Below are 23,040 nucleotides of genomic sequence, written 5' to 3'. Positions count from 1 at the left end.
GTACACTTGCCAAAATTTATAACATACTATCTTTTGCGCTTGAGCCCTTTTCCATTCCACCAAATGCGGTAAATCTTACACAACCACGAATAATCTCCGCAAAATTTTTCGCTTGTTCAAAACCACGTCAACAAGAGCTCATTCACAACATCTTTAATGTGTTGGAAATATGGTTGCAGACCTCAAAAATTCTTGTGCTTTGTTTGACTGTGAACTTCGTCGTGCATTCTGTAATTTTATTCATCGTGGAAAAATGTTGAAGAAAATAGAAAACAAAATGAGTTTAAAAAAATACATATATTACATAAATAATTTTTCATTAGTTACAAACAATCAATAATATTTTTAACTCAGCGCCATCTAAACTTTCCATTTATACTCCGTTCCATCTCCAGTGTACCTAAAAAAACACTTAATTACACAAAATATTTCAAAAATACTTGGAGAGATGAAGTAACAATGCAGCGACGCAGCGCTTGCAAAGACATCGAATTTTGATACTACGAACTTCTGATAAAACAAACGTGTCGATTTATGAACTAAATTGTCTCTTCTCCTTTCAAAAAACCCATCATAACGAACGATATAACGATTCGATGTATTTTTAGATGCTAAATTCTGTTCCTGGTCCTTATAAAAACCTTCCACAAGGAACCCTTTATGATCTATGAAGGTTTTATGAAGGTTTTTTATATCCCTTCAGGGCTTGTTTTAGAGTTCGCTGTAATGATAAAATGTGTCAGTAGCGGATCAGATAGAATGACGCTAGTATTAGGAATAATCAAATATCCAGTCCATTATAAAAAATAATTTTGCAATTATTTTTTTCTCAAGGCAGACTATTCTTGATAATTAAAATTATTAATTATTTATTTAGTCATATATTTATAACTAAATTAACAAACGAACAAATTATAGATGTCTTTTGTCTAAACTGCGGAATTATCCCGTTCATAGTTGTTGATGTTAGCAACAATAAAAAAATTTGAAACAACAACAACAAAATTTTTTAAAAAAAACGATCTGTCCTCAATCTGCTTTGTAATTTGAAAAAAGTATAATAATTTTCGCGAAAAATATTTTTGCGTGTAATTTCTGTACTAAATTTCTCGAATTGACGAACGTTTTTGCAAAGAAATAAAAGTTAAACCATTACCTCCATTGAGTTTCTGTTTTCTTGGTGCTATCTGACGTAGTGTTAACGACATTATTGCCGTGAGTACTAATATCTGCTTCCTTTAAAGGTTCTTTGCCATGCTTTACACGTATAGAATTGATGGTACTAACAGGAAATTCACCTGGAAAAGATTCCAAGAAGGTCAACACGTATTCATCGGCATCAGTGATCCTGAACCTATGCTTGAAAATTTCCACTACAGCACCCACACTGAAATCAGCCGGCGTGTAAAATTCTGGAGAGTCTATTTGCGATCCTGGTTTACATACGCGAGTTCGTTCTAAAAATTTGCCACCGATAATACCGGAATTTCGCTGGGCTTTTTCGTATACCGTAATCATGTCATCAGCTAGCCGATAGGAGATAATAAAGCGGCGAAGTTTGTCTTCAGCTCGAACAGATTCCTAAACATAACAATAAGATGTAGTGAAGTAACTTATAGATAAAAAAATAACTGAAGATAAAATTAGATTCTTAGAAAATTACCTAGAAAAGAATTAGCGTGAATTTTGAAGAATATTTTTAACGTGGGAGTTAAACGAGGCAGAAGTTAATGCGAATTATTTATTGATGCGCATGTTTTTGTGCGAAACCGTTTTACAGGAAAATGTTTACTTTTAGTTTGCTTCAAACAAAAGAAAGGGAAAGTAATCGAGCGTGCTAATTCTCGCTAATTTTCTCGTACTTTACGCGTAACAACTGCACTAGTCTTCGTAAATATTTCAGATAATTCCGTCCGACGCGCAAAAATTAATAGGTATGAAAATCACTAGTTTTTCACAGGTTTCATTTTAGCAAAGTGTGGGGATATGCAAAATGAAGATGGAACAGGAGTGTTTCAAGTTAAAATAATAAATTACTAGAATGGCTTCATATCTTAAAACTTTGTTGTCGTTTTCCAACATTTTTATGAAGTCTTTCTTTGGTGGTTGTGGAACCAGCGATAAACATGATTGTAAAGAATCTTCCAATGATCCAAAACCATTATACGGTGGTAAGATCTGCGAAAAGAAGGTACGATTATAAAATGCCATTGTTACTTGCCTATCTAGTACAATCGGAGAAAACAAGAAAGTTTTCGTGATTCTAGCCAAATCTTCAGGGTGGTCACATATTTCAGGACCTCCCCAGGAGTAATTTCGTTCGACAAAAACAGAAGTTTTAAGGAGAAAAAGAAAAGTAGCGCAAATGGTTCCAATACGAAAACCCAAATAACAAATAAACTCAGAAAACTTATATTCCAGGAGTCTCGCCCATTCTTGCAATTTTCCAGGAATTTTTCAGTTTTTCAGAAACATATATTTCATTCGCAGGACTTTTTAGGAGTAGTCGCTACCTTGATTTCACGAAAAAAGTTTTTAAATTGTCGATTCAACAAATTATTTCGCGCGATTGTTATTTTTAAAATGCCATTCGCTAAAATTGATGCAAACAATATCACCACATTTATTTGTGAAAATTTTTCTCTTTTGGTTTTAAAGTACACATAGTTAAAATGCTTATACTTATCTTTCTTTACTTTTAATTTTATTTATTTCACCATAGGCATAAATCAATGCCTTCGTCAAAAATATAAGTGGCGCGTAGCCTTGTGGTTACAGAGTTCGATCCGTAATCACAAGGTCCGTGGTTCGGTTCACAGTACGGGCATGTTTAGCAAGCGTCTTTACCACAACTAGGGTCAACCCATGCCATGTGAGGGAAATTGGGTAGGCAATGCAGGTGTATACTTAATGTACATATTCAGAACACAGGGCCCGCCTTGTTAACAGTGTTTCAACACTGAAGTGGCTTTATTCTGTTTAAAAATTCGGAATACAGTTAGCTCCCAGTAACTCGAACACTGGATAACTTGAACTTTCATTATCTCAAATCATTTTCTTGGGTGCCTTGAACTTTCTTTAACACTTCCTATAAGAAACTCGAACCACGAACCACGAATCACGAATAATTTGAACAATTGTTAATTCGACACACGCGTTCATTTATTATACAATCTTAATCTAATCTAATCCCTGAATGTTTATTTTTGAATAAACGTTTCGTTTATTCACAAATAACAAGAAGAACTCATATACTTTATAGTAGATGTAGAATAGATACCCACCTTTTTATCGAAGTTGGGTATTCTCTGTGAGACATCTACAGGAGTAAAATCACTAACATTGTATTTGGCGTTATAATACAGCTTTGTAAAGTCGTCACAATCATACAGCAAGAACCTACGACCCAAAATGAAAACCGTTTCTCCCAGTTTGAAATGCTGTGGACCAAACCACTCGCTAATTTCGTGTTCGGATATTTCCATATTGACAGCAGGAAACGAAGCTAAAAAAGAGAATAAGAGCGTGTATTTATTGAATAGAATCTATCTGACGTGGCAAATTTTTACCGACTTTAATTTTTGCCAACTAATTTTTTTTACCCATTTTTGCTTTTTTTAATGCATTAAGAAATATTCAAAAGGATACAAATGTTGCATTTTTTATTTTAATCTTATAGTTAAAATTGTTATAACAAAAAAGAAGAATCAAATTCTTTTACTAATTTTAGGATTAAAAATTAGAAGGCAAAAAGTGAGTAAATTTTATTCAAGTGACTAATATTTTTACCAACTAAAAATTTTGACCAACTTCATTTTAAAGACTGGCTATTAACGCGCATGGGGGTTAATTTCTAATGAGACTGCTACTACACTCATTACTACACTTGATCTCACTCTCTGTGGATAAATACTAGAAACCTTGGCATCTTCAAGACCGCCTGACGAACATTCCTATGTCTTACTTGGCAGGCTTCCACGATCAATAGGCATTCTCATGCGACCAATCAGAACAGGGAATGGATCATGACCATCATTTGGTGTGTGGGCTTCTCTTATCTCCATTGTGTCATCAACAAGATAATAATGCAAAACCTAGATAAAAAGCTGTGGTGTCTATTACTGTGATATTTAAAGATAACTCCTAAACCCTAATTTCAGGTAAGAAAGTTTTCATACTGAGTGAAAATTCAAAAAAAGTTTTACAATTTCAAAAAAATGTGAAATTTTTTTTTTACTTTCATATTTTTTGCTCAATTTATTTTTCCTGGAGTTTCAACTGAATAATTGCCCCTCTATGAAAAGAATTAGGCAGGGATTATTTAATGGTAGTTAGTAATTATAGGGCACGCAACGACAGCAGTGATTTAACTTAAAATAATATTTCTAAAGTTTTTATCCTATACAAAAGCTAACACGCATAAATTGTTTCACAAGAATCTCCTCATTGAAAGACACCAGTAGCTTGAGCAAAACACACTCACACATGGTCTAACTGCACCAAACATGCTGTCACGATCATCCCAAATGCAGTAAAAACGCAAAACTTTTCGGTCCAGTTCAATGAACTTCTTTAGTTTATCAAATTCAGAAGGAGTTTTGTAAGTTTGCCGAGGCTGCTGTCTCGATTGAATGTATGGATCAGATGGACAAATTTGTGGTGGGTTAAGTAGAATACCTTCGCTTGCCATAAATTCCTAAAAAATGAAAAAGTTTCTATACAGTACTAAAAAATTAGCTTTTCGTGGACAAACACTCTACTGATACTGGATAAAAAGTTATCAAATAAAAAAAGGAGAAGAAAAACTTTGTCGTAAAAAACCAGCTAGTCTGACATTAGAACTAGTCATAAGACCATGAAAAAATCCATGGAAATTCAACCATCGGAAAAACCCACACATCTTTGGCACACAGACAGAAAGCTGAGTGTTATAATATAGATAAATTCATTGCTTGCCAGTTGTTGCAAAGGTTTATAAAACATTGCATCTTTCTTTGAACATATGTGAGAAGAAAGTATCCACCCTTACCTTTGTCCATTCATTGCAATCATAAACCATGAAATTCTTTCCATAAAACGTCAATTCAACTCCAATATTGAAATCTTTCCAGTGCCAATTATCACCAAGATCATTTTTTGGTAGACGTTGTCTTTTTATCAACTTACCCTGAGGAATACCACTAAAAGGTGACAGATATTTATTTGAAAAAAAGAACATGTTTTAGGAATTGTACAGCATTCGAACTTAAAACACTAAAAAAAAAACAAAAAAAACAATGCAATACCTATTTTCTATAACAGGTTCCACAACAGATATTGAATCATCTTCCAAGTAATAATATATTTTTACAGACCGAACCGTGTAAAACTGGTTTGGAGATTCGTGTACAGTTTGTTTAAAATAAGCATCAAAAAGAAGAACTTTTTTATCAAATCCCACATGTGCCGGAATAAAATCTTCTGGTGGAGCTTGCACGGCTTGACCATAGGTTAGTAATGGCTTAAAATTAGCAAGAGCATCTAGTTCATCTTCAGTTAAGGGATTCAGAGGTGGCATAACAGGAACTGTGTATCCATTTTTATAGCCTAAAGTTTGTGATCTGTGGTATCTGGTTTTCTAAAATAAAGGTTAGTGTTTTAAAGCCTCCACTAGAATAAACAGAATAATATACAAGAGTTTATACACCATGCTATCAAGTCACCTCCGAAGAATAAAAAGAAATATCTGGCTTGAAAAAGTGATTCATTTCAAGATACCCAAAGAAAGTCCACAACTTTGTTGGAGTAAAATCCTGAATAAAGTAAAGACCTTAAGGACCTTAAAAACCTTATAAAAAACACAAAGAACTTATTGATAGTCACTTACCGTTATATTGAGAATAGACCCTTACAAAAATTATTTTTGTTAAGTACATTCTAAATCAAAACAATTTGACTTCCTCAATATTCTCAAGCATTGTTTGACAAAATGTTTAAACTTAACTTCCTGATGATCAGAAGTTATGTCTTATTTAGGATAATGAGTTACAAAAGCAGTTAAATCAGAACTCCAGAACTTAAACATCAAAGTGGTAGTTGTCCCAAAAATATGACAGACCTTCTCCGACTTTTAGACATAACCACTAACTTGATAGTATCTTTTCGACTATCAAGTTAGTGCAGTAAGAGTTCAGCAACTACTTTAGGGACAAGGACGTGACAACTATCAAGGTAGATCTGACGTTGTCCTCCCTGAAACCATAACGTGAAAAATATCACAAAAGTGAACAATTTGTTAAAAACAGGACATTATTTTGAATGGTTGCAAAAGCAACTATGATCACTAAATCTGTTTGCTGCTCAAGAGCTTTAAAGACGATCTTAATAAGCATAATGTAAAGAATTACCTCTAAAGTTTAATCTTGCGTTCTTAGGACTGTGTGCTGTGACTGGGCCAGTAACCAACCACTAATAACTTAACAATATCTTAAATTGCATTTTAAACATGTCATATGTGTGTTCATTTTATTTTGGCTATAATAGTGTACATTGTAAACACTAAGTTATAATATCGACTCATTATCGTTTTGATTTCACTGTCAGCAAGGGGATGAAATCTGGTGTTGTGGCTAATACATTATCTTTAACTTGAATTGATTAGCTGTACTAGGATGTTGCACAACACATTATTAAATAAAAGAACTGATGATATTTAATTAAAGATCTAAGAAACATTTGAGGCAATGCTTGTTGCTTAAAATTTATTAAAAGCCCTATTTTTGTCGTGAAAATATATAGAAACTTAAACCATGTTGTAATGTCATTTATAGATTACTCTCACTTGTTCAAATAAGGGACCAGATAGTCAGTTTGGGCACCTAATTGAACTGGATGGTTATTCGGACACTGGTTTTTTCTTAAAAATATTTAGACTAAATTAGCTTATTCGGAAAATTTTATTACAAATTTTTATTTTTAAAATAGCATGTAAGAAACGTCAAACATGACCCCTTAAATACTATAATTCCCAGAATAAGGTATCTTTTCAGTACAGCACAAATCTCATATGTATCCATTTTAGGAGATCATGTCCAAAATAGTAGATTTTTTGTCAAAAAACAGAAATATAATTGCCTCTTATTTTAGGGATAAGAGATTTGTTTCTGGAGAGAAAAAAATAAATGTTTGGTAATTACTGTGAAAAAACAACTGGAGTTTTTCACATCCGATTTAAATATGGCGTCAGTGTTGATATTGCAATTTGTGTTAACTCTGTCTTTATCAGGCTTGTCAACAAGGGGAGAGTGATTCCTTTTGCTCCACAAAGAGTCGCTCAATTCTGAGAAGCGAGAAACTAGCTGAGCCATAAATTGTTCCTCCAATTCCACAAAAAGTTTGACTTGCTGAGCAATATGAATTCATGTCACATGGAAATCAATGTTATCTTTCTTATTATTTACAGTAAAAAATAACAACAATATATGAAAAAAGATTGGGCAACTCCATCTTAATTAGTTCTTCTACAGGCAAAGTCGACGGTAGCTTACAATCGGTCGCCGAAATAAATATAATTTTATTGAGAATGTATAGTCGGAACAACAACAAAAATAATAATAAAAACAACAACAGTAAAGAGTGTTACGACAAGAATATTTTTCTATGTATTTTCGCATCACTTACGGAGTTAATATTTTTTTGTTCCAAAGGAAAAATAATAATAATTTGTCTCACTATAAAAAATATTTGGATAAATTTGTTCTCTTGTTTTGAATTATTAAAACAACTAGCTGTCAAGGTGAAAAGATTAAAATACTTTATGCAGCAAGAATATTTCTTGTGTTGTTTTGACAGTTATACAGAATATACTTGTGATGATTTGAAAGTTATACAGCAAATCATATTTGCCCTGTTTCAAAATTTACACAGCAAGTTATTCTTCTCCCACTCACGACAAGCGTATTCTACCTTGGTTATATTATTTTTCGTAAATAGTATTAACTAAAACTCTTGCAGTATTACATTTTAGCTAGCGTAATTTCAAACATATATAATAATCATAACGAAGGAGGGTGTTACAACAATAATAATCTGTCTTGTTTTTCACTTGTATTATAACTATTTTTTAGTGAAAGTAGCTAATTTTTGTTATAAATCACATAAAAATTTAAACTTTTGTTTAACCACATAACTATTTTTGTGATTACAAAATTAGTGCATCACGCATTTTAGTTTCATCACAACAAATTACCATGAGCAAAGAATCAACTGCAAGTGGCTTTAACAACCGTGGTCCTAAATTAGCGTTATTGATTCACTTTGTTTAGTATAATTGTAGATTGGCCTTTAACAAACAATATATAACATCATTGATTATCTTCTAAGCTCATTATATTTTCACAAGATGTAATGAGAAAATGTGGGATTTTTTAAAAATGAAAAAGGCTTGCTTTATCTTTCAGTAACAAAATACAATAGCATTCAGACTGGTGAAGTCTTTAAATTACCTAATCAAGATTAAGAATCATTTGACAGTCATATAAGCAGGTAGGTTCGCCACTGCTAAGACCAAATGCCATATTTTTGTAAATACAATAGTATAACTGGCCTGCAAGGCCATAACTACTGAAATGTTAAACGTACCAGAAAAATGGCTAACAGGTTTTTTAAAAATCTGTTTATGATGCATGTGTAATCTCACATAATTGAGTAATAAAATTTGATACCAAAAATGATTATATGGGGACAAATATTTGAGATCTTTTTCACATAGCAAAAAGTAATTTTCAAAGTTTTTTGGAAAAATTTGATTTTTTTTCCTATACTCGCCTTAAAACTATTTTTGTATAACTGTAACTTGCATAAGTAATTATAACACTAATTCAAAAAGACTCACCTGAGGAATTTTATTAAGAAAACATGCAGCAAACAAGTATTAAGATACTTATTTGCTGCATGACAAATTTTTTTCTGGTGTTGAAAAAGAACTTTCGCTTAAAAACTGTCAAAACAGGTTTGTTGGTTTGTTTAAAAACTATAAGGCTAAACAGTGCAATAGTTCACTTAAAAAACTGTCAATATGGTACCGTGCGTAGTCACTGATATAAAACGTTTTAATCGATTTTTTTTTCGCTCGACCTGCAAAACACCCACCTCTTTCACCGCCATTTTTCCAAAGTTGTTTCTAGGAATTGCTTAATCAAACCCATGAAGTTATGTGGTGAGTGGAGTTTCCAGATTGTCAAAAGAGCTGTTTGTTTAGATAATCACGTATGAGGCCAGTATACGCTTAGCTAGCTATACATTGCTTTTTTTTAAAAAAAAGATTGTTAAGGCAAGGAGAACGAAAAAGTCATTGTTTATGCAAGGTGATTGCTTGAATTTTGTAATTTTCGGCGTGACAACTATAATATTGTCTGGTTTTATTTCACTTTTTTACAAGTTGCTCAGAATATCCCCAGGGAAAGGCTAGGCTACAATCAGAATGAGATCAGTGTCATATTGTTTTTTCAATAAATAGAAGCGATACTGGTTTATTTGCATTTGCCCTGGATTTTTTGACATCTGAAGCTGAATTCGTACAAAAACAATTGTTTTTTTGCGGACCAGCTTCTAGTCAGATTTGTTTTGCGAAAAGCGAATTTTAAAAACATAACACTATAAGATACGAACTTGTTTTAGAGACTTACTGTGGGATCTTTGAAGTTGTTACCAGGCAAAAAGGGCAACGCCATTTTCAGCTTGTTTATGGTCCTGCCAGTTTAATAAGAGTTGGTTGCGCTTTTGACTACGGCTGTGATATGTTTCTTTTCCACGATGTTTTGTTGTCATGGGTTAGTTAAGAAGTAAACAACCGCTATTGGATTCTTGTCAACAAGGCACGAAATAAGGCTGGAGTTACATCATGTGTGTCTGCGTATAGAAGGGGTCTACGTCCTCTATGAAATTTTTACACTAACCTGGTCGTTTTCCCGGGGCAAATTTTACGCTTTTTCATAATCGGTGAACGGCGGCGCGAAGAATTGGTTTTTTTTTTTTTTTTTTAAATTGTTGGTGTAATTGAATTGGTTGCGCACACTGTCTCGGATACCAAAAAATAAAAAAAATTGCCCTGGAAACGAGGTTTGTAAGAATGTCATAACCGTGAGGAGAGCCTTTAGTTTTGGGAACGAGGTTGTAGCCGAGGGGGTACGCCCGAGTGCTTTTGTATTCGAAATTTTAAAGGTTGGCCACGGCTGTTTCAGAGCGGAAACTAAGACTGCGCATGCGTCAATAATTACGGCCACGTTGAGGCGCAAGATGGCGGGCGCAAATAAAAACAATCATGATAAATAAGTAACTAACTTTTTGAAATCGCTTTTGCATGATAGAATCTATTTCAGTGGATTTAATTTAGTTTTTTAAAGCATTTCAACACGCTGGAAGCTAAATCTTTCTTTTACCTTTGCGACAAGCATGCTGTTGGAGTAATACTGTGGCAGTTTTGAAGGCATACTTTTTTTTGTTAAAATTAACATGGCAACTTGTTCCAACTAATTTTTGGTTTTGTGGACGTTGCGAAGTTATGTGGCTGGTGTATTATATATTTTTGGAAAGCTGAAAGGCTCATCTACAAGGTAAGAAAAACGAAAAAACTGTATCAGTACTTCTGAAAGAATGCTAGAGCGCTGAATTCTGGCAATAAAAGTTAGTGTAAAACCTGAAAATTTTAACTCCCTCTTTGACATAATCTACTGTATGATTTATTGTAGGCATTAAAACTGTTGTAGTTTACTAAGCTAATATTTCACAGAATAACAACACTAAACAACATTCTATATAAACAATTCTGTAACTCTAAATAAGGTTTCTGCGTCTCATACACTACTAACGTAAGCTCGACAAAAAGTCAAATAAAAATGAACTATGCATGTAGTAAGCTAATTAACTGTTCAATTCTTTTTCTTTCTAGACCAGCTGATCCACCTTTGAAATAATGCAAAGACTAAAGGAGCTTGCAAAGTAATGCTAATATGCAGTTAAAGATATAACTAGCTATCTAAGCTGTAAGTCTAAAAGTTATTCTTCACGTGCAATTTTTCTTTTTTTAATTTTTGGTTTTAATTGGCTCGATTCAGGATTTACATTAACAAAATGTTGCTTTAATGTATTTCGTAACCGCTCGACTGGGTTTTTGATGCAGCTGTACCTGCTCGACATCCTGTTGATTTCATGATGCAAGCTTTCTCCACCTTAAAAATGTTATAATTTGACATTTAAGCTAGCTAGCTACACATTTTCTGAAAAATAACACATTTTGGTAAAAAACACAAATTTTGGTGTTACCAGGTTACAAATTTAAGTGGCTGTTTACCTTGTTCGCCATAAAACCCAAATCCAACATTCCATTTTGCTATGAACTCAGTGACATGATCTTCAAGCATATGCAGTTTTGGTGAAATATTAACTTTTGGCCAGTTAGTTCGCAGATGCATCATGAATTTATTAATTGAAATTTCTAGAATTATGTACTATATGTATATTATTCTTTCTTTTTGTTTTGTTTTTGGCACATGAAATTTTAAAAAAAACTTATTTATTATTAAAAAAAGGAACAAGTTTCTCACCTAAAGCCAGTATTTCCTCACATGACAGATATTTTGCCGAATTGTAAATGTTATGAACTTCTGCAAAGTAAGTAAATAACATGTCGTACTTATCCATTTCTAAATTCACACTGTGAATAAGCTGGTCATCATGCTTTTGTGCTGCAACAATCTCTTTAATGCTGGATGTTAAATTTTGGATGTTTTCTTTCTATAAGAGCAAGATTGTTTTTTTAATTTTCTTTAAATATGTTATTTTTAAATTGCTACATTATTGTTAGTATTAACAAACCTTTAGCAATTTATGTACATGGTTGCCGATAAAACTTTGGCCATGGTAGGCCTGACGTTCAACACCCATTTTTTGCAGCGTTTTATCTATTGAAGAAGCACAAGGACCAACACCTAAAATAAGATGAACAAACTATTAAACATAGCTTTAGATTGGAGAGAATATAAGGCTTGCATCATAAGATCAGAATGAAAATTATAATTTTGGAAAGTTTTTTTTCGGGAATTAAATTTCTTGGAATTTCCAGACAAAAAAACATTTGCGAATATCACAAAAAATTACTTAGGTAATAAAAATGATCATACCCACTAAAATTCTTTTGTTGTTTCCCAAGGTTGAGATTTCTAATTCTAATTCTGTGATTTTCTTCTCAGTTTTTATTATACTTTTCTCGTACGTCAGTATATTTCGTTGTAAGCCACCAGATATTACAAGCCAGTTTAACTGATCTTGCTGGTTTGCTAATTTGGCTTTTTCATCTTCCAGCTTTTGCTGCAAGTCATTTGTTTCTTTAAGGACTTCGATGTAGTCACCATAATCTGAATCCAGTTCATTGTCTTCTGTTGCCAACAGCAGAGCTATTTTTACATCATAGTCTTGGCAAGAAGACTCAAACATTTTAAACATCTTTTGATATACACCCAAGGAAATATGAAGACCAGGAATACAGACCTAAAATTAGGTGTTTATATAGATTTTATTTTGGGATTATTAAATCAACTTGCAGTGGAAAAGCATAAAAATATGATGTATACTTGATCAATAGGTATGTCAAAAAATATGTTGTCAATGACATTATAAAATTCTTTCGCATTTTTAGGGCTCCCACCACTTTCACGAAAATCTGCTAAATTTTCTTCAAGTGTCGCCAGTGACCTTTTCTTAAATTTCTTGCGAGTAAACACTGGGATGTTCATTAGTTTTGAGGTAATGTTGCAAAACAAACAGCTGTGACGCCCTAAACACAAATGTTAAAGTATACATATTTTATTAGAAACTTTTAAAAATAAACCATTTTTAACTATGCATTTCCCATATCTGCGTAGTAAAAACCCATTGTTAAACTACAGGAACTTTATGAAGTTGCAAAAAAAGTTCTGTAAAAATTAATTAATTTTGATTATCAACTAGCAACTTGCCCCAGATCTTAAGTAATTAATATTTACCATTTGCACCAGTTATACCATACATTGCACACAGAAATTCGTAGTCGCCATACATAAATACACGGAATATCGACTCTTTATATTTGACTTGTTGCAGCATTTTTATTTGTGGTCGAAACCGTTCAAGGCAGACTCTTAAGTTTGTTCTTGTGTCTTTCCCTAATTTAAAAAAAAAATATAAAAAATGTTTTGATTTCTACTTTAGATCACTTAGATCATTTCTACTTTAGATCACAATTAGACATCACATGCATAGAATTTTGGAAATTCCAGTTTTAATTTTTTTTTTTTCATATTTGTAATATATTGCATTAATGTTTGTTACCTTCAAAAATGCTAAACATTATTGTGTTTTCCTTCTTGTTTGGGTTTAGAACATTGCCTATTTGATATGCCATTTTAAAACTATTTCCTCCATGGTCTCCACCAATTTTAACATGGATCTCATTGTCAGGAATGAAACTATGTTTTACAAGTAAATTGTGACATTCTAGCTTTTTGAGTTGATACAGAATGTGGCCAACTACATTATACAGATACCCCCAGGGCCTAGGTATAACGGATACCCTGTTTCCAACTGATAATTTGGTGAGAGGAGCCAGCTCAACTCTCAGTCCTTGGCCTACCCATTCAGCAGCGACACTTCTTGCTTTTTTTTCTGATTCAATTTTTATGTTGAATGTTTTCAACCAACGTGATATTTCACGTAGTTGATTCCATGGCATGTTTAAATTTGATTTCATTGCTGTGATGTGATTGGCTGGAATAATGACTTCTGTACCCAAATTTTTAATGATAGTATTTCTGTCACTTTCTTCCATAGACTTTAGCAGTGCTGTGGTCTGTTTTGTGACAGATTGGGTTTCTTCACCAGACATCAGATGGATTAACTCCTTGGCTGTATTTGCTCTTTTCCGCACATTCCTTTCACATGTTTCATCAGAAGACTTGCGAGGAATTCTAATGGGTGTTATTGTCAATGGCTAAAATATGGAACATATGTTATTAATTTGTTTTATGTAAAATGTAATATTACTATTAAAATTATCATATTGTTACAGACAATTATGTGTACATTATTTTTAATATAACATAGCATAGTTTTGTATTTTTGTATAAAGTAGTTATACACATTTTTTATATAAGATCACTTAACGATGTAGACGCCTTAGCATTTAGGGTGGGCACATCAAAATTTTAGTAAATCTCCTAATATATAGAATGGTTTTTATTGACCCCCAAAACTTCCTATATTCTGTGACCCCTCTAGCCACTTACTTATATTTATTATTATTTTTAATTATTTACTCTGAACATTTTAAAATTTGTCTTGTTCTTATTATGGCTTGTTTTTTGTATAAAAAATGTGTATAAGAAACATTTCACTGGAATTGTAAAAAAATGATAACCTAGGTATGCACATATATAGACATATACAAAAGCAACTTATTTTCAGTTTTGATTTCAGCCTTAAAATTGCTAAGATCAAAATTTTTTGCTTTATCAGCCGTTTGAAAATCAGTTGCTTGTTAAAAAAAGTCAATGTCAAATCACTTTTACTGAGTCCACTCCATACATAAGTAATCTTACTTGTGAACTTCCACTGGGCAATTGGACAGTTTTATTCGGCAAGTTTGACTGCTGCATTTTTATTCCAACCACATGAGCAATGCATTCTTCTACCTATTTGTTAAACACAAGGCACAAAACACGTGGTTACATTGGTTTATCATTAATGGCCTTTTTAAAATATTGCTACACAAAGCACAAATCAGATGTTCCCAGTTGCCTTCACTGATATTTATGTCTGAGAGAACGTTTCCACTATAGTCAAAAAGTTCAGAGGTTTTTCTGTAAATTTTATTAAGTTCTAGGGGTGTCCAAGTTTTTTCTGCGGAATCCACAGCTTTGTGTGTTGGGTTACCACCGCCCCTTCTTTTCATAGGTTTGCCACCTCTCTTTTTTTGTGCACTTAATATGCATGTTTTGCACTCGGTGTCTTTATGTGTATACCATTTAACAGGCACAATAGCGGTAGCTGAGTCACGTTTTAGGACATTACTTATTGTAGCAAAGCACGAGTGACAGAATTTTTTTGGGTGAATGCCTGCCCGATCAGAATAAAAATCAGCTCTGAAAATACTGTCCAAGTTCTTTATGTGCTCTTGGACAATATGTGATCGTCCAGGCAGAGTGTTTCCACATATTCGACACAGCTTGTTCAACCGAGCTAGGTGTAAATCCCCAGTAGCCATCTTGAACTTTAACAAAAATTTTGAAAAAAAAGTACCTAATGTTTGATACAATATCAATTCGTAATGTACTGATACACCTACAGTTCTTTTTTTATTCGTATCTCGTAACTATCTTGGAATGATTTTTATAAAAATTATCTGTGGGATAACTTCGTATCTGAAAATATTTTGCTTTAAGTTGGCATGGTGTCCACAGTCTTCAAAATGGAGGTTGAAAGTTTTTGTTTTGTTTTAGCTAGGCAACAAGCGAATAGCTTTGTATTTGAATTAATCTTATTGGTATAGGACTATATTTTATTTAAACCACTTAGTTTCCAGTCCTTAAGTTGGTTTATGTGATTAAAATGCCTATTAAACCTGGTGCTAGCTACCCTAAAATTTGTTTACTTTTAAGCGCAACTCGCCCCAGTCCTTATTTTAAATTTTTTTTTGACATGCGCAGTCTGAGTTTCCGAAATCTCGCTAGCTGAAACAGCCGTGTGGCCCACGAAGTCTATTTTCATGATACAAGAATTTCTTTTTATTTGAGCTTAGAAATAGGGACATAGTTTAGTGACACACACAGGACCTACACAACGACACAAAGCTGACCCGCGGCATAGTTCCGCAGAGAGGGTAATAAAAAGAACCTCTTTTTTGAAGCTGACAATGACGTAACTCGAATTTTTTAAACCTTATGTCTTAGTTTGATTTCACATTTTTACTTTTTTAACAAAATGCATGAACTGTGTGTAAAAAGAGCTCATCCTCACACACACACGCCATAGTACCAGATCTTTCTGGAAAAGGTTTCAGCATGTGTAAGATAGGCGTTAAAAAACATGCGCGAGAAAATTTGTTGCCTCCCTATTACGCTTTTAGACCCAGTATAATGTCCAGCAAGAATCTAAGCACAACATATAATTCTATATAATATATAATATAATATTATTAATATATAATATAATATAATATATATAATATAATTCTTTCCACGTATAACGTCTACGTCCTTTAGTGTTGTATTGTAAAAAAATTATTTAGTTAAATCTAAGCACAACTAAATTGGAGGACACACTGTACGACGATTATAACAAGTACTTTAATTAGCCGACTGTCACTTCTAAACAGCGTTCATTACTTTTTTGACTGGTATTCCACAGCAATATTTTTTCACGCCAAGGAAGGCGCCAAATTAGGACGTAGCTAACTTTATTTTAGATATAAGTTCAGAACAAGTGCTATATCACTAATTTTATTGGAATGAGGTACGGAATGGAAAGACGCAAAAGCCGCAGCAGATCAAGAAGTCCACACCATCGTTATTCACGTGAAAGAAGAAGGCATCACAAAAGTCCGAAGAGGTACAACAGGCACTACAGAGGCTCCTCAGGAACAAGAACATTAAAGCGATCATATGACAGAGAAGTCCGACTGCAACAATATTATCAATATGACAAGGTTTGTATTTCCTTGCTGTGTTTATATAAGAAAGTAAATCAGCCCTAACTAGCTGGCTAAAACCTTAAAACACCAAAAATATTGTTTGGTGAGTGTCCCTGGTCTTAATAGGACGCACTTTAAATCAAACGTTTTTTCACTCTAAGGTGGCATGAAATTTTTCACTTTTGAAATGAATGGAACATCCATTTTTCCCTTTCTATGATTGTCAATGAGGGAGTGATGTATGTTTTTGGAGTATAATTAGACATTTAATAATCAATTTAAACTCGATATTCTGCTAATTAGGTCAGTACGTCAAATTAGCATTTGTTTCCTTAGCAGTTTTCCTGACTGACCGAAAAACTTAAACAAAAACAGTCAGGGATAACTGCAAATTAGGCTATGGTAGTCTAATTAGTCTACAATAGCTTATTTAGACAATTTATCTCACTTAATTTGGCTATCAACATGTTTTTTGCTGCCTATTACTGTTCTGGTGCATAGTCGCAATGATTTTGTCAGCCAAAAACATTCTATAGAACCTTCTTTGATGGTCCAAATATATTTTTTTTGTTATTTGCGCTGTCAGAAGATATAGAGTTTTTTTTATTGAAGAACCCATGCTCTGTTTTACGGCTTTTGTTTTATGGCCGCAGTTGCTTCTGGAAAAAGGCTAAATTTCCCATGCACATAATTTCCCACGCGCATTATTTCAACATGGTGGCACATAGCCTAAATAGACTATTTCTCGTCTAATTAGCCGATCCAAAGACTTTTGGTGGTTGTCGAGATAATCATAAAAGAAGAAAACACATCTAAATATGAGATGATCTCCTAACTAGTCTATGAAAAATCTCCTAACTAAGTTACTATCCTAATTTGGCGTGATAGCCTAATTTGCGGTTATCCCTGACTGAAAAACTGCAACTAGAATTTGACATAAAACAAAGCAATGTTGCTATCAGGTATGATTTTATGAGATGATGTAAAAAAATAGCTAAACAAAATGTTTTTCAAACCATAGCTGATTAGACAACAACAAAAGTTACATATTTCAGAATTTCTTAATTTTTTGGCTTACAATTTAGTTTTATCAATTACCAATGCCATCATAGTTTGCTATTACCAATAACTATCTGATGGACACTTACCAAACACCTTTTCTTTGGTCTGTCATGCAAAATCAAACAAAAATGAAGTTAAAACATTTTTTAATTTCATTTTTAATATTAAACAAAAAGGTCATAACCTGTGATTAAATTTGGCTAAATACTTATCTTTGGGCTAAAAAAAGATGTAAAATAATTTATTCTTTTGGTTACTAAAATGTTTTGGTACAACTTAAAATTACAGGTTTTTCCTTAGCTTCACAATATATCAGCACTAAAATCTAATTTACTAAAGAAGGCTAAATGTCAAAATTTGTAACATTTCCTTGGTGGGTTTCCTTAGTTATACAGCGTACTCTCAAAATAATCCACAACTAAAGACTTATTGGTATTTTATTTTTGCTCCTATTGGAAACCCACCTCTGAATTGTTACCTTTGGTGTATCGTTTCAAAACATTCCATTGACTTATTTGTTTTCCGAACAATTTTCTTACTCTATGTGATGTTGGAATCTATCACACCTTGCTTCTTTGCAATGCTCTGAATCTTGCCTCCATCGAAAAACCTGGTCATTTTATTTTTGTCTGCACAACTATCTACAGAAAAAAGAGAGTGGTCTTCGGCATCATCGTGGTAGTAAGAAAAATGGCTACATACATAGAAATGAAGACAGTCACAACTGCAACTCAGGAAGCAGATCATCTAGCATCAGCAGCCATCATAGCAGGCAATCAAGTCATGTGAGAGACGATAGAGACGGTCATCTAATATACAGAGCAGGGGATTTGCTGCTAAATAGATGTACTTAGACTAAGTTATTGTAGTTACATAAGAATTTTCAGAGTGCACTTCATCATGAAAAGCAATAGTAGGCTTGTTTTAATTATCTGAGTTTTTGTTTGTCCTCCGCATACACATCAAAATAAGATTACTTGACTTGTTGAAATTTCTCCCTTGCATGCTTCAAATTAGGAGTTGTTTGGATAAAAAAACTGACATTGCATTGTTTAACTTTTTGTAATTGTCTTTTTTTCTGGTATTTTAGATGAGATTAGGTCGTTACTTGGTGAAGGAACTTTTGGAAAATGTCTTGAATGTTATGATAGGTAAGTTTAATCATTGTTTAAAATATTAATGGCTTCAAAATAACATTGCTAATTATATCATAGTAGCTACCATTCTGATATGCCATTCTGTTATGAATTTACCCTTGCTGTAATGTTTGTTTTGTTAATTGCTAGCGCATTTGACATTATAAAATTTGTCTCAGCCCTAGAAATTAGCGTCAGCAATCGGCAATTGCTGGCGCGGTTTCATTTCGCGCCAGCAAAAAAATGCAGAGGCTGTTTAGATCCACTTGCTTAATGTGTTGTCCGACTTTCTGACTAAACAGCCTACTAATGTTAAATAAATTGCTATTGTTGCTTCACTCTCTCGCGTCGAAATTATTGCTGAGGGGTTGCCGCTGAAAATGACTGTCGTCGGCAATTTATTGCTAACAGGTTTTTGGGCTAATTTTGAGGGCTGTTGTCTATAATAATTAAATCATATCCTAGTGTTATATGTTAATATGTTATTTGTTTCAGAAAAAGAGATAAACATGTTGCAATAAAAATCATTAAAAATATTGAAAGATACAGGGAAGCCGCCAGATTGGAAATTTTGGTCCTTGAAAAATTAGCTAAAAAAGACCCTGATAATAAAAAGTATGTACAATTTCTTTAGGGGTGTATTTTTTATGGGAGATTTTGTAAATTAAATTTCTTATTTTACACATGCTCTTTGTGATGTGCAAATTTCCTTGTGGTATGTGTAAATAACAATATGTTTTTATACTTCTCTTTCTAGTTTATGCATCAAATTACTTGGTGCTTTTGATTATCATAAACACATTTGTTTGGTGTTTCCCAAACTTGGAAAAAGTGTATTTGATTTTATGGTACGTTAGGCTCCAATGTTTGTCGAGTCCACTGGTTATCAGTTACAGTAGCAGGCAACTTAAAGCATCAGCTTTTTTAGCTGCATTTATGGGAGTAATTCAGATGAATTCACTTGGCCGTAACTTATATGATCACTGTAACAAATTTTTAATTTAGAAAGAAAATGTTTATCAACCATATACGATGCCACAAGTACAACACATTGCAGAACAGTTACTTACATCTATCAATTGTAAGTGTAGACATCCATTTTTCATTCAATTTTAGCTAGCATAGATAAAGATTGATGGATAAAGTTTCCATTCTACTTACTTCCTTAACTTTCGAACCATGGTCTAAATATTTTTGCAGATTAAGTTGCCAATATAGCATCCCCTAAAGTTTCTAATAATACAATCCATAAGTGCTGTGCATGTACTCAATTTCTTTTGTCCATTGTCTTTCAAACTGTTTGGGGCTATTTGAAATACGGTGTACTCCTCATACCCAACTCACTAGAGAGCAGAAATTTTGTTTGACATACCCGGATTTAATATTGTATATGTTGTGAATCATAAAATAATTGTTGAAAAATTATTTTAGTTCTTCACAGTATCAAACTGACACACACTGATTTAAAACCTGAAAATATGTTATTTGTTGATTCATCATACGATTCTTTTTGGAGTGACAATGCAGTAAGTAATCTTTGTTAATGTTGTATTGATTTTTTTTAAATGTTAAAATTTTAAAAATACAAGTGAATTCTTATGTATGAATTCTTATCTCTTAAGTATTGTCCATTGTCATGGTTGTAACAACTTGTTCTTACATTTCTTTTCTTTTTAAATTATTAAATTCGTCCATTTGTCATGACTACCCTTTATGAGCTTGTAATGAATATTTCTTATATTTTTAGCGACAAAATATCCACGTTCTTCGCAAATCTGATATTGAGCTTATCGATTTTGGCTCAGCCACATTTGATCACGAACACCATAGTACAGTTGTGTCTACACGTCATTATCGTGCTCCTGAAGTTGTTCTGGGTAAGCTTTTTGTATTATCATACATTGTGTTTTATTTTATTTTGTCTTATTTTAGTGCTGAATTCTTACAGAACCCTTCTGTATGAATTGCTTCGGTTTTGTTTTAGTTTTTGTGAAATGAATTTTTCTAATCAAAGCTTTTTTGGTTTAGAATTGGGCTGGTCTCAACCTTGTGATATTTGGAGTTGTGGTTGTATAATATTTGAACTATACACAGGCAACACATTATTCCAGGTAAGTTCTGTACTCTATGTGCTTTAAAATGTAACAACTCGATTACTACGTATAAAAGCTGTGAAATTCACATAAAGTGCACTTTTTATAAATGTATGGGTTATATTATTAACCATGCACAACTTGAGTGCCTTTAAAATGATTAATGATCCTATTTGAAGAAACTCTTGAAACAACACAACGAAGCTGATTTTGTTGACTGTTTAGTCGTTAGGTATCTCCTACGCACGTCACACAAAAGTAATTCTCGCATGCTTTAGAATTACTTATTATATGAAAAACCCATTATTACCCATTAAACTATTTTATTTATTATCGTTGCATCATAATAAATTTCAAGTTCTTTTTTGCCATGCATTATCGATTTAATTTTTGTTTTATTGTCACATCTTGGGAAAATTATGTAAATTTTTGTTAAATCTAAGAATCTTAAATTTTATGTTCGCGAAATGAAGGCGTTGTCCACCCGAAATATTGCAAAATAAAAGTGAATATGACTTCATCATAAAATTTGAAAATTTTAATCTTTTATTTCATTGTGTGATTGACTGATTGTGTTCTCGTTTTAGACACACGACAACAAAGAACATTTAGCCATGATGGAATGTATATTAGGTCCTCTTCCGAGCAGCATGATCAAAAAATCAAAGTACGTGTCGTTCAGTTGCAAAATATTTCTGTCTTTCAAGTTCCTTTTCCTTTAAAGTCTTCTAAATCTAAAACTGCAATCGTTCAGCTTTTTCACCATGTATGTTCCTAACGAACAAATAACCATGCTGACATATTCCATCAAAGTCCGTTGTAGTTTTTCATAATGGTGGAAATATTTAGCTGCTTTTATTTCACGTTTATTTAAAGTCATTGGCTTGTGGTTATTTTTTGTTCTTTCATGTATAACAATTTCGGTTTTGTTATTTAGAAAAACCAAGTATTTTAAGAAAGGAGTGTTAGATTGGGATACTAGTGTAGAGGGACGGTATGTTGAAGATAATTGTAAACCCCTATCGGTAAGTATGAAATCTAAGCAATACTATCGTATTAAGTTTCTTATCGATACGCTAATTATATCTTAACGCTAATTATCGTCGGCTTCATTTAGGAATATCGCACGTCAGATAGAAAAATTCACGTTCAGTTGTTCGATTTACTCGAGAAAATGTTAACATATGATCCCAGTAATCGTATAACTGCAAGCGAAGCTCTTAAGCACTCTTATCTGGCGCCTTACACTTCCACGAAGTGTAGAAGAGACGAAAGCAGGTGACCAAGCGACTCAAAGATTAAATGTTCATGAAATTTCATGTTTCTTGTAAATAAAAATGGTTTTCTAATAAATATTTGTCAATATATCTTACTCTTATAAATCTCTTTTTTATTCGTTATATTTGACCAACAATTTCGTATCACTACAACCTCTCGTGCTTAATTGTAGCAAGAGACCCTGGGGACAAAAATAGTAGTTGTTTAAGCCCTCCAAGCTTGAAGAAGCAAAAATATGCGTTTTATACATTTATGGAAGATAAGAAAATCTGTGAAAAAAATTTGAGATAGAGTTTTCGTGAGTATTTTGGCCCAAGGGATATCAAAAATAGTTTGACTTCGCAATGCTTACGTTAACGAGTGGTTTTTATGAAAAAGTATAGGCGAAGTTCTAGTAATCTAGATTACACTTGAGTACTACGGAAATTGTAAAAAACTTCACATTCACTTCATCTAAAACAACACTAGCATAATTAGTCCTACGTCACTGCGTTACTTGTTTGAAGCTGTAAACATATTGCTGACTAGCTCTTACATAGCTAACTAATAACCTCGTCCTCGGACGAGGTTGAACTAACTAATTGTCAACGCATGAAAATAGAAGTAAATAGAATACATCCCGATGAAGAAGTTAACACAGTTCATGACAATTTAGTTTCAGAATTCAACCGCAAAGCCCGGTACTTCTCTCCATTCTTAAACCAATTCTAATATCTGTTATTGCGTTTTTACATTTTGGTTCCCTAAATGGGAAGTTAAGCCAAGATTATTT

General features: G+C 32.9%; 5 protein-coding genes across 5 annotated transcripts; 1 reads left to right on the top strand and 4 right to left on the bottom strand.

Annotated features, from left to right (window-relative positions):
• Positions 1-282: 282 nt before the first annotated feature.
• LOC130646970 (EF-hand domain-containing protein 1-like) lies at positions 283-9,826 on the bottom strand. The gene is made up of 9 exons (XM_057452656.1): positions 9,666-9,826; positions 5,286-5,617; positions 5,030-5,180; positions 4,484-4,696; positions 3,965-4,094; positions 3,285-3,505; positions 2,038-2,178; positions 1,157-1,581; positions 283-400 (listed from the first exon to the last, which is right to left on the bottom strand). The coding sequence occupies exons 1-9, from the start codon at positions 9,708-9,710 to the stop codon at positions 361-363; spliced, it is 1,698 nt and encodes a 565-aa protein (XP_057308639.1). The 5' UTR covers positions 9,711-9,826; the 3' UTR covers positions 283-360.
• Positions 9,827-10,320: 494 nt separating this feature from the next.
• LOC130646974 (uncharacterized) lies at positions 10,321-12,480 on the bottom strand. The gene is made up of 5 exons (XM_057452659.1): positions 12,159-12,480; positions 11,854-11,966; positions 11,583-11,772; positions 11,330-11,473; positions 10,321-11,207 (listed from the first exon to the last, which is right to left on the bottom strand). The coding sequence occupies exons 1-5, from the start codon at positions 12,478-12,480 to the stop codon at positions 11,035-11,037; spliced, it is 942 nt and encodes a 313-aa protein (XP_057308642.1). The 3' UTR covers positions 10,321-11,034.
• An 89-nt stretch (positions 12,481-12,569) lies between these two features.
• Positions 12,570-13,898, bottom strand: LOC130646973 (uncharacterized). The gene is made up of 3 exons (XM_057452658.1): positions 13,345-13,898; positions 13,020-13,178; positions 12,570-12,811 (listed from the first exon to the last, which is right to left on the bottom strand). Exons 1-3 carry the CDS (start codon positions 13,895-13,897, stop codon positions 12,570-12,572), a joined length of 954 nt encoding a protein of 317 aa, XP_057308641.1. The 5' UTR covers position 13,898.
• An 800-nt stretch (positions 13,899-14,698) lies between these two features.
• On the bottom strand, positions 14,699-15,274 carry LOC130648018 (V(D)J recombination-activating protein 1-like). Its single transcript, XM_057454037.1, has one exon. The coding sequence runs from the start codon at positions 15,272-15,274 to the stop codon at positions 14,699-14,701; it is 576 nt and encodes a 191-aa protein (XP_057310020.1).
• Positions 15,275-16,368: 1,094 nt separating this feature from the next.
• LOC130646972 (dual specificity protein kinase CLK2-like) lies at positions 16,369-22,372 on the top strand. The gene is made up of 12 exons (XM_057452657.1): positions 16,369-16,714; positions 18,409-18,607; positions 18,852-18,912; positions 19,393-19,512; positions 19,655-19,745; positions 19,903-19,978; positions 20,329-20,423; positions 20,645-20,774; positions 20,926-21,008; positions 21,578-21,657; positions 21,928-22,015; positions 22,108-22,372. The coding sequence occupies exons 1-12, from the start codon at positions 16,517-16,519 to the stop codon at positions 22,270-22,272; spliced, it is 1,386 nt and encodes a 461-aa protein (XP_057308640.1). The 5' UTR covers positions 16,369-16,516; the 3' UTR covers positions 22,273-22,372.
• Positions 22,373-23,040: the final 668 nt, after the last annotated feature.

Source organism: Hydractinia symbiolongicarpus, chromosome 6, assembly GCF_029227915.1.
Source record: "Hydractinia symbiolongicarpus strain clone_291-10 chromosome 6, HSymV2.1, whole genome shotgun sequence".
NCBI classification, from domain to species: Eukaryota; Metazoa; Cnidaria; class Hydrozoa; order Anthoathecata; family Hydractiniidae; genus Hydractinia; species Hydractinia symbiolongicarpus.
Note: the sequence above shows the minus strand (reverse complement) of the source record. Positions and strands in the feature narration are given on the sequence as shown.